The sequence below is a fragment of the Gadus morhua genome, chromosome 8 (genome assembly GCF_902167405.1).
Source record: "Gadus morhua chromosome 8, gadMor3.0, whole genome shotgun sequence".
Lineage (NCBI taxonomy): Eukaryota > Metazoa > Chordata > Actinopteri > Gadiformes > Gadidae > Gadus > Gadus morhua.
The window spans coordinates 8,094,381-8,106,687 of record NC_044055.1 but is presented as its reverse complement, the minus strand read 5'-3'; the positions used below and the strand labels follow the sequence as shown (position 1 = coordinate 8,106,687).

Here is a 12,307-nt window from a genome sequence, read left to right as displayed (position 1 = left end):
CTCTCAGATGGTGTTATTGTTTCTTCCAAAAGTTCAGTGACTTAAATTGATTGGAAGGTAACCATAAACACTTTTCACCTGCAGATATAGTAAGTATATCTGTAGTTGTGAATTCACATGTGTACCAGATACAGGCTAGCCTCCAGGAATTTTTGTTGCAAGACCTAGATTTAAGTCTTTATAACATTTTATATTGGGTCCAGATGTGAAGCTATAGGGCTTGGATGGCTCAGACTACGTCACCATATTAGTTCAGCTGCTGTCTCCGATGCTCTGGCATGCTTCTGCTGTTCTGTCCAATGTAGGCTATCTCCCTAAATTAAGGGTTTCAGAGTGTTTTAGTGTTTCCTATTATGGGTTGCCCCAAGGAGATTTTGCTTGCAGAAATAAGACGCTGGGCTGATTTATTAAAGAAAAGCATCATTGTTGGTTCCAATGTATTGCGGTTCTACAACTTTTTTTACAATATGTTTTTGTTTATTTGGGGTGTTCATTCAAAAGGAAATGTCATGCTGGTTTAAATCTTTGTGTACTCCATGACCTCACTCCCATTGTCATTACATTTGTCGGTTGTTTTGTTTATTATTTTTCATTGTTCGTTCCACATAGAAAGCTATTCCAATAGACTGGTGTGAAGCCAATCACACTGTTTACTCAAGGAAAATCATTCTCAGATCAGAGCCACACTAATGTGTAAAGTTTCTATGACCAAACATACAACTACACCAAATGAAAAAATAGTGACAATATCATCTTCTTAACTCCGGGAATGGCTGCTCTATTGAGAATAGAAGAACATGATTACTATTATTACTTTATTTTACCTTTATTTAAACAGGTAACATAACAAGGAGACACAATGTCAGAGAGTGAACCAGTGTGTGTCGCGGCATGGCAACAGTTTGGATTGAGGAGAACAGATTTAAATATAGGGACCCCCTTAACACCTGGCATTATCATGCATTTAAGGCCATGGGATATCATTTGGATAGTGGTAAAAGGCATGCTAATGCCAGGTGGAGTGGGGGTATAGGAGCCTTGCGTGTGGAGACGTTTTTGCAGGTGAAAAAGTATCAGTTTGTCATTATTTTAACGGGAAATTGACATCCTGCACACCATTAGAGAGTGTATTCCACCTTCAGAGTATTCTGAAGACAGCGTAGGAAGGAGAAGGGAACACAGCTGGGCTTCATCATCCTCCATGTCCCTACCTCTAAAGGGAGGAATCTGCCCTTTGACCTCTGTGGCCGTGACACCGGCCTCCCGTGACCTCCGGCTCCCCACCTGCCCACTCGCTCAGAAATGACCTTAGCCTGCCCCTCTTACTCTCAATCAGAGGTCGCCGTAGCCTGCCCCTCTCCCTCCCACTAATAGATGACTTCAGCCTGCCCCTCTCCCTCCCACTAATAGGTGACTTCAGCCTGCCTACCTTCCCTCTCACTCGTAGGCGGGCAAACAGTTTCCGGCCACTAGAGGCACCGGGCATGATGTGCAGCTGGAAGCAGGGTCCAGAATGATGGGGGGGGGGGGGCGTGGGGGTTCACAATACTGTGCCACGATAATAAATATGTACTGTATGTGTATCACAAATGCAAACCCCACTGATGAAGGATTATAAAGCTTTTCCAGAGACGTAGCCAAATTAGTCACGATATGCAATCGTTTCTATGCGTGCTCCGGAATGAATACATTATGATATAGCATTACATTGTGAGGGCTGGGAGGGAGGGGAGCCTGAAGGGGACGATGAGAAGGGTTCCTCCACAAGCTGAAGGAAGAGGACTGAAGGGGACGATGAGAAGGGTTCCTCCACAAGCTGAAGGAAGAGGACTGAAGGGGACCATGAGAACGGACTGAAGGGGACCATGAGAACGGTTCCTCCACAAGCTGAAGGAAGAGGACTGAAGGGGACCATGAGAACGGTTCCTCAGAGCCCTGAGAACACCCCACCGTGAGACACAGCCAGCAGTCTGTAAAGGAGCTAGTTGCCATGACACCAACAGACTTGACTTTATTTCTTGAAAAGCCCATTGTGAAAAAAACATAATGATGTAATTATTTGGCTTCTTTGAAATGGGTTTATAACTGTGGATATGTGAAATATAAAAAGTATATATGCAGACAGTCGGCCGACACATTTAGACGTTGTACTTTTAACATTTATTATGATGGACCTCGACACATTGGTAAATAGAAAAAGTTTCATTTATTGTCATCATTCCTGTGTTATGGTGTTGTGTTACTTACTTCATAACATGCTATTGTTTTGTTTGTTTTGTTTCCCTGCTAGTTTGGCTATAGGGTAAAGCTTTGTTTTGTAGGCACAGTAACCTTATGCTTCAGACTAGCTTAGTCCAAGACGATTATGTTTAATTTAGTATCATATCATGATTTAGTATTAATTAAACAATAACCCTACAACCTAACCCTAACCCTAAAATAAATGAATACAAATAAAAAAGATAAAGAATATAACTAACTTAAAGTAGAAACAGATCTTGGAAAAAACACTTGAGGGGGTCACCACTACACTCCCCGGACTACAGCCAGAGTCAGCGCTTTATTTTTATATATTGCAATAGCCCATCTGCTGACTCAGTCATCAGGAAACTTTCAAGCTGAACTATAAATATGTTTCAAACAATAGCTAAAGCAATCAACATGGAAAAAACTAAATATGCTGTGTTTGCAGGACATCAAACTGAAATGATTTTCATAATCTGTTTTTGACCAATACCAGGTATACTTTGAAATTACAATGCTTATACTTTTGTGTGTATGGTCCAAGTGAAATAAACACACACAAGCACACTGAGCAGAACATTTACAACCACAAACACACAGACACAAAGACACACACACACAAGCACACAATATACCACCAAAGCATGTAAGACAAACCTGCACACGCACACACACACGCACACATACACGCACACACACACACACACGCCCGCACACACACACACACACACACACACACACACACACACACACACACACACACACACACACACACACACACACACACACACACACACACACACACACACAAAAGGAAAATGCAATAAGTCAGTTATAGCAAACAGGAAAATCTATGGGTAACTTGGTAACTTATATTTTAGGTATGATATAGAGTAGATATGATGATGATGCTGATGATTACTATTATTATTATAATTATCATTATTATTATTATTATTGTTATTATTATTATATAGTGCAGGACATGTGTGCTGATATAAAGGTTAAGGGTGATCAACCATGTCTAGAAGCCCTCGAACATACTGTACCAGACAGATTAATGGCAGATTAATCATCTGCCACTGAGGGCTGCGAGCCAAACAGGTCTGAGTTTCCCCAGACACCAATATGAGTTTATGGTTCTGTAACCGGGCAGAACAGGACCAGTTCAGATGCAACTGGAACTCAGATGAGTTGCAAACATATTCATTTACCAGTAAATCAAAACACTTTTGACTCAAGTCGTTGTTTCGGAAAGGTAATAACATCCAAGATGACTAAAAACACACCAAGGCCTTTGGTACAAGGTAACAAATGTGTGTCATGTTCCTCAAAAAGCATGGTCTGGTGGGCATAATGAAGCAGCTAACGAATGATCAATAGAGCAATGTTATATTTATTACAAACCTTATATTTTTATGATATGTGGAATGATACATTCAATATGGATGAATTTAATGCAGAATAAATATATGGCCTGTTAAGCCCTTTGAGACTGTACCTATGATTAAGGGCTACATAAAATAAAATTGAATTGAAATTGAATTGAACATTTAATTGAACATTTTGCTATCTCTGGCTGGGAAGTCAGGACTGAGACACACGTTTGTTCTTAATCTATATTACATCTAGCCCCATCGCTATATCCTTGTGTAAATTATAAAAATGTCCATCCTGCAAAGCAAGGAATGTCGAAATGCATAAACATAGCTGTCCAACGTCACGTGATGCAAGGGTATCTGGCCATGTTGCAAGAGCTGTAATGGACCTTTCTAGAGAGAGTTTACCAAAATGTCAGACTTACATAATGTTCAGCTCTTATCATGCTTTTCATTATAGGGCCTAGTTTGTTTACATGCCAAACAGGTGGCAACCTTAACCCTAACCACCACCACCATCACCTGCAATTTCCACAGGGCAAGGGCAAGATCTTGCACTCTCAAACGTGCTTTAAGTCTTCTTAACCAACATGCAAGATAGGGCTGTATAGCTGTTCGGAGTGTTGATCGGGCTCGATTATACTGCGTAAGACAAAACAAACAATTAGTTTCAACTAGTCTTACAGATGTTTAATATGCTGACCTGCTTGAATGAGGTTAGCAACTGAGTAGAGGGCGGGGCTTGGTCCTGCTTTACCCCGCCTCTTTTTAAAAACGAACAGGGCGTCATAATGTCTAGCACTAAGCAGTCTCTACTAAGAAGTTAAACAATGTACTATCATTGATTTGCATTGAATTACATCCGTTGACCCAAAAGGTGTGCTTAGATTAGCAGGCTATGCATTTACCCGGACAGCAGGTGTGTTACCTGTGGCACCTCCAGGAAATAGTAAGCTCTGACAGACACGGGACTTCCTCTGTGATTACTCCATAGCCACACCGCACAAACGCAATCAACATGGCTTGCCGGGAGGGCGTAAGGGCGAGTGGGCAAACCTTTATTTGATCCTTCAAAACCAGATTTATTATTCGGTAAGTTCTGCAATCCCGCTTTATGCGAATCCAGCAACAACCACAACAACAACACCGGGGCCGCAACAGCCAAGATTCAGAGACAGCGGCATTCCCCATGTACCTTCTCCTGGCATGATCGGCTTCCTGATCACAAGAGCTGCGTCTTATTTCCCATTCCAGTGAGTGACTGCGCACGACTTTCCCCATCAGCGCGGGGGCATTGACGCATTGTGGAGTCGAAAGGGGGGGTAGCACTACTGCCAACCCCGGCTGCGCTAACACACGCATCTAGGATGAGCGAAACCGCGATGGCCGGGGTGCAGCTCGAGACGGAGCCGGAGGACGACCACCAGCAGCCCGAGAACGGCTTCGTGTCCCCCGAAGCCACAGCCACGCCGGGGCTGCTGACACGCATCGACGGCTGTGTGCTCCCGTTCCTCGGGGGATTCGGGAAGTACCAGAGACAGCTCATCGTGCTGACATGGATCCCAGCGCTGTTCATTGGATTCAGCCAGTACTCTGATAATTTCCTGCTCGCCCAGCCCAACATCACATGTGTCGTACCCGTGGCTAACACGACCAATTTATCCAAAAGTCATTCGGCGTTGTTTCAAGGTCCACACAATAGCAGCAGAAGCAGTACGCGTTCATCTTTTATATACGCTAATGGGAGTTATGGCACTCGCAATGACAGCAGCAGCATGCAGTGCCACTGCACGGAGTGGACGTTTGAGCTGCAGACCGGACTGGTACGGAATGTGGTTACCAAGGTAAGCATGTTTCTCTTAGGAAAGGCATCCCTTGTTTAATTGCATGCATGAATTGTCGTGAGATTCGTATTGTGGATCAGTGTCCAGTGGTTGGGGTGGATAGGCGATGTGGTGCTACCTTCGACATTCCCACTCCCCATGTATGATAACAACAGTGCCCCTGTCCTCCAGATGGGTCTATTTTAATATATGCGCAGTGTATATCTTGACCGCTTCATGCGAGCTTTAGTCTAAATAATGAAATAATAACAACCAACAAGGACACCGTGATCCAATCACTGAAATATATCAATGGATATTTGCATACAGCCTTGAATAGCCTGCAATCTGCTTTCAAGATCGGATCGTTTGTGTTCAGTCAGTCGTGTTCACCGAGTGGATGTAGGCGATTATTCAGTAAAGCTCCCGGAGAGCATTTGAACTGACAGTCTACATCGATGGGGGATGACCAGGGTGGCATGTTTTGTCATGGCATTGCAGAAAACCCCGGGCCTTTGGGTCACATCCGTAAACTCATCATGTAGACCCCCTCAAGACATGCATAATGATCCCCCCCTTTCTAAAATATGAGTTTCTCTTTCTGTGCCCCTTGGCACGCAGCCATCGTATTTGGGAAAATACCTTATTTATGGTGTCGTATTCCAACCAGCAATGATGGCATTTGTGTTGGATTGGAATAATTAGGAGTTATTTAGTACATGCATTGAAATTACAGCTCTATGTTCATGAATATATACGATTGTTTCATTCATTCATTTATAGGAGTAAATCCTCCAATGGGATTTCCCAACATTTTCCATTGTTCACCTCAACAGACGTTTAGTTTCTACGGAACTGAATATTCTCAAGACTGAGGTCCTTTCAGGTATTTGGCAAGTGTCCCGTAGTCAATCAATAAATACATGTAACAGCCTTCAGTAAAGATACTCTGATCAAAACCGTCAAACAGAGTGTGAGGCCTTTCTGTTGGCAACAACTCATCTGTTTCTCACTTCGCATGTTCCCATTTGAAACGACTTCATTTTATTTCCCCAGGTCATATATATTCATGCATGGTTGCATGTCAAAGCCTGACACTTTAAATATACACTAAACGTATGATTTAGATCTTCCTCTCAAATATGGATTTTAATATATTCAAAGAAAATGCACACGCTCATGGAAATGACAGGATGGCTTTTGCATGCAATGTAGAGTCAAGAATCATGTGTATGTGTGTGTGTGTGTGTGTACCTGTGTGTCTGTGTGTAGGTGTCTCTGTGTGTGCCTGTGTGTGCCTGCGTGTGCCTGCGTGTGCCTGCGTGTGCGTGCGTGTGTGTGTGTGTGCATGTGTGTTGCGTATGCACGCAACGACTGTGAATGTCATATTGACACTACCATCAGAGCGGGGACGGCTGTGTCCGGGTCTACGCACAGTGGGGTGGAAGGGCCAAGCCGTGCAAACGCCCTCCTCGCCTTTCCTCCTGACCCTCTGCCCTCCCCCCCCTCACATCCTGACAAGGTCACCCATAGGGAGTGTGGTGTCTGGGAGCAAATCAATAGTCATCCATAATGTGCTCGCCTGTGTCGTATCGCGCGCCATGTGCACGGAACTCCCTGGGTCTTCCTCAGGTCCCCCCACCCCCCTCCCTACCACTCTTCCCTTGAACACTGCAACACCCCCAGGATGTGACACTATGGCAGGAAGGGATGACTGGGGCTTTCCTGTGTGTGTGTGTGTGTGTGTGTGTGTGTGTGTGTGTGTGTGTGTGTGTGTGTGTGTGTGTGTGTGTGTGTGTGTGTGTGTGTGTGTGTGTGTGTGTGTGTGTGTGTGTGTGTGTGTGGTAACCACCCAGAGATCTCTATCAAACACTGCATTACGGTTTGCGCAAATAAGCGTGCCCGGGGCGATCCAATCAATAAGCCCAACAATGAGGGTTTATCGTTTTTCTTTTTGTTGTAATCAGTGTTGTACTGCATGGCTTCCTAATGCAGTTCTGGTCAATTTGTGGCTTTCTTGATTCATAGCTGAAAAAGAGATGCACCATGGAGAAGCCCAACATGAGGTTTGAATTACATCTAATCAAACAACGCGTGTCCTGTTTTCTAATGACCTAATACTACGTAGCCTAGCCCGCAATAAATATCCTTTGGCACACGGAATTCCAACCATCTGTCCGGGTTATATGGCCTAGCCCCATTGCATATTACACAGCCAGGCCACTACCTTGTACTACCATAGTCGTAGTGTCTCAGTGTCTAGAGGAAAAGAGTAAAACATCAGTTTGCAGGGTATGACACCCCCCCCCCTCCGACCACCCCCTCATGCTGGAGAGGGAGTGGGGCATTCTGATGTAGCAGATCTCAGAAGGGAAGGCTGGGGAGTGGAGGGATCCAGAGTTGAGCTAATGCAGAGTCCTCCTCTAATAGAGTCCTCGTACCCCCTCTGGGCCCGTCGTAATTGGCCCGAGCCGTCGGAACAGGGATTGTATCATTACTAAGAGACAGACGGGGGGACTCGCTGCAACATACTCCTCAGATGGCTTGGCGGGCGGACGGAGAGGAGCCCAGTGGGTCGTTGCCTGATCCAGTGGTGAGAAGGCCTCGTGAAACCAACAGATTAGCACTGGGTGAATCCCCCATGATGGCGGTCTAATGATATTAATTAGGCAACGTTTTGATGACGGAGGGGCGGCTGGGAAATCATCGTCCTCGGTTCTCGAGGATGAATATCGGCGGATGGTATCATTTTAAATCCGCTGCTGATATTTGCAACCATGACGATGTCCATGCGTGTATGTACGTCAAACAAGGTCTGCGTACGCATGCGTGTGTGCGGTATGTACCCTAGTGGTAAACGCAATCATACCAGCATGTAAGTCCGGCTATTTTTCAAAGCACTACATTCTCGCTCACACCCAAGCCGGGCGTTCACTGCTTGTGATGTGCACACCCCCCCCCCCCCCCCCCCCCCCCCCCCCGAGCAACTGAAGATGTGCAAGATGATACCGCGGCCCGCCCTACCATGCCCCCCCCCCCCCCCTAGCCCCGGCTCGGCTCTCTATTTACCCAGCTGGCCCCCCGCACGGCTGTGCCGATCCAGAGTCAGTGTGGGAGAGTTGAAAACAGTCTCAGCTGTCGGGAAGGGGGTGACCCCATGGCAGATGCCAAGTCGACTGCACAATGACCACCACTCACCAGTGTCAGCTGTAGGCGGAGAACACTTTGTGTGAGCAACAGATGATAAATAAACGTGTGTGTGTGTATAGGTGGGGTTGGGTTGAAGGTTAGCAGAGCATACAGTGAAGAAGTACTGCTCGTTTGCTTTGTGATAAGGGGCCGTTTTGCAAGGGGCCGGATTGAACACGGCGCAGGATGGCCGACGACCTTTGGCTTCCAGTTGCGTTTGGGTTGTTTTTAAGATTAGCCGATGGAATGTAGTCCTGCGAAGGGTTTTATTGCATAGCTAGCGTCGTAACGAGGGCGAAAAAGAAGAAAATGTTGATTGGTTATCGATATGTAGGCAAAGTTGCAAGGTTGTTTCTTGCGACACTGTTTAAACGGACCATTTCAACACAGAGAACGAGCGCATTGGTCCAAAGATAATGGCCACAATCAGATGACTTCTTACAAAAGTCGCAGAGAACCCTTTGCACCACAATTTGCGGTGCAAAGTGTGTGCATATTATGTACTTTTGTGAGACGCACGGTTTGAGTTTACCATTTGCCTGTCACCCTGAGAGTTAATTACAGGGACAAATAGAGCTAGGGTAATTAAAATGACTTTCTTCTTTACAATGCCTATTTGAATAAACAGGCAACTTCCCGTACCCACTTCTGCCTACATGGGTGGGTTTATTTTGGCGTTCCTCCACGTCTTTCCAACACACTAGTTTGCCTCACCCTGCTAATATCAGGAAGCTCCCCGAAGGGAGCATCAACGTTAGCTGTCAGTGCTAACAAAGACTACTACTGTAAAAACTACAGCAGCGCAGCAGTGGAATGCGGGCAATGCGTGGCATGGCCGCAATTGTCCTCGATCCCTTGCTTGCTCACTCGTCTTCTGCACTGAGCTGACATTCTCATCCTGGGCCATGTGCAGCCTGCATCCATAATAGATGTGTCTCGAGCCCACGGAATGGGGTGCTAACACTTTCAATGTTGAAATGAGGAGTGTGTCTGAGGTGATGGTGTCTGCCTGCCTGCACGTTTTCCCCCTGCTACGATGGTCTGGTCTTTCCGCGTCCCTCTCTCCTCCCCTTTGCAACACTAATTGCTTTGGAGCATCCCTGTGTGTAACCAGAGACGTCTTGAGTCTTCCGTATAGCACCTACTATGATTTCCTCAATTCGCATGAGACCGCCTTTATCATGGATTCTACTGGCCTGACGGTAGCAGTCCGTCATAGCAACCGTTCCTGTAGAGGACTGAATTGAAGCCAATTTGATGCAACCAAACTATTACAGACACACGTTGTGGTAGCCCATATGTTCTAGAAATGACCTTCTTCGTTATTGAAATATGGGTCAAAATAACACGGGGAGCAAGATGTCAGCCATCTTAGTAATGTTGACAGCCACTTGTAATGGTAGCCCTTCTATATGCAAACAGACACACACTCAGACTATTCATGCATTGAATTCAAACAAGCCCAACAATAGCAGTTGATATGCAGCTGAGGTGAAGATAGACTATCGGCGACCTAGGTTGAACTCCTGCTGTGAGGCATTTTGTAACACTTTGTTCTCTCCCAGAATTGGTTGGGTTCATACGCGTATGTATTTATGTATTCCTGACACTCTGTGTCTTGACGTTTGAGTCGGCCACATGTTTTCGGCAAGAAGTCTTGATTCTAGAATTGTGGTTATTTGTCGTACACAGTCCCTTGAGGCTATGCTGTTAAAACGCACAGGAAACTCAAACTATGAGTATTAGAAGCACACTTGATTTTCCTGAGGTTACTCCCACGCACACTCTTCTATTTGCTAACTTCTGACCACGTGCACACACAAGGACACAGAGTTTGCGGTCCCCTTGATTTATTCTTGCTTGATCATAGTCTGGAGGAAGGTCAATGTCCTTTTTTATAAGGCCTGTGCTTTTATTTTCTCCCTTGGCCTACTTCATCTTTTTCTTCTCTATTCTGGTGGTCAGCTTTTGCAACAGTTGGCTTATTTTCCTTCCTTACTGGCAACTTTTTTTCCGCGGCTGACATCGACACCGAAACCGTGAATGAGTGGCATGCCGGGACCATGTGACGGCTGGTCTCCTCCGGTAATCCCGGCGTTCCGGGCGGAGCGGGTCACTATGCTAGAGGTTATGGAAGTTTACCACCGCACCACCCAGAGAGACATCGGAGGAACTATGATTTCCTATTGCGTTGAGACGCATATAGACCTGTTCTCAGTCCTGACGCGTTGGTCTAAGTCAATGAGTCATTCGACATTTCTGTGTGTTTCTTGATGCGAGTTGTCTTGAATCAGGTCAATATACGAGGCCTTTATACTCTAAGTTAACTCGAGATGCAAGCTTTCTTTTCCGTTTTAATTGATATTTCTGGGTGATTCATTCACAAGTCCTTCCCACCAGAGCTTTCGGGAGATCTTTTTTTTATTGCCCTGATTATAATCTGCGCTAAAATGTGTGCATAGCCGGCAACAAGGTCGAAAGTTCATGCATGTTCAGGCTCTAAATACAACATTGATGGGTGAGCGTTATGCTGTGAATCTCATCCACTTCTTACCAACTTGTCCCATTTAGACATGGCATCTATTACTCATTGTATCATTATATGTGACGCCCGCCTGACACCTGTCACTCAAAATATATGTTTAACTCAAGGCGACTGGAGCAGTTATTTGAAGTACATGTACCGGAAATATCCAGCCTCAGCCCAGATGAAATGGGCATCAATCATGTAGAATCAATCAATACATAAAAGCTAGAACTGTAAAAGAAAATATAATGGGTCTCTCCACTGTATGACTAAATCTATCAATGGATGAATAATTGAAACATTGATTAAATAATTTTGAAGCAATCTTAAAAAAAGCCATTTCGTGGTTTGGTTTGGGCTGAATGTTTATTTATAAAAGACTGCCCTGTCTGTGTGAATGACTGTTTTCCCTTTGTCAAACTCGCCATTGAACCCTTCTTTCTGAAATATTAAGTGACTTTTACATGATTTATCTATACAAAATACAGAAGCTCACTATTTCTCTTTTGATAACTATAAAAAACGGTTAACGGCTATTAGACCTATTATGATCGAACGCACTTTAAATTTTTAATTCACAAGAAGAATTTATTGTTCATATAACATTTTCAGTCCTGAAATTAGGATATAGGTTTACCTACTTTCAGTTAGTGTAGGCAGGTGTGTTTTGGCATTAAAGTGTACTGGAACCAAGTGTGCTGTACTGTAAATCTGGACAGGATGGTCAACATTTCGTTCTGTCTGTCTGTCCCTACAGTGGGGTCTCGTGTGCAACTCTGCGTGGAAAGTCCACATTGCAAAGTTCTCTCTTCTCGTTGGGTCCATCTTTGGATACCTGGTCTTTGGGGTCCTTGCAGACTGGTGAGTAGACCGCAGTCAGTACCTCATTGAGGGAAACAATATGTGTATCGAGATAGAATTGTGATTTATTCTTTCTGTATGTTTTTATTCATGATAAAACAATTGTTAATTACTGTCTCCGTGAGGGCGTGACTCCAGATGGTTAAACAATGTGTCACGCCCTCATAACCCATCTGGGCTTAATAAAGTACGTTTGAACTCCACCAGCAATAGCTCTACAAACACGGCCCACTGCCCTGCCTGTATAGTTGCATGCATGCTTGGGTATTGTAATAGTGAGAAAT

The 12,307-nt window shown here is 44.8% G+C and overlaps 1 protein-coding gene across 1 annotated transcript in view; it reads left to right on the top strand.

The window, feature by feature from the left end:
• Positions 1–4,393: 4,393 nt before the first annotated feature.
• LOC115548720 (solute carrier family 22 member 23) overlaps positions 4,394–12,307 on the top strand; it is a 31,239-nt gene continuing 23,325 nt past the window's right edge. Inside the window, exons 1-2 of the mRNA XM_030363524.1 lie at positions 4,394–5,467; positions 11,920–12,023. Coding sequence (XP_030219384.1) covers positions 4,991–5,467; positions 11,920–12,023 — 581 coding nt within the window. The 5' untranslated portion in view covers positions 4,394–4,990. The remainder of the gene's footprint in view (positions 5,468–11,919; positions 12,024–12,307) is intronic.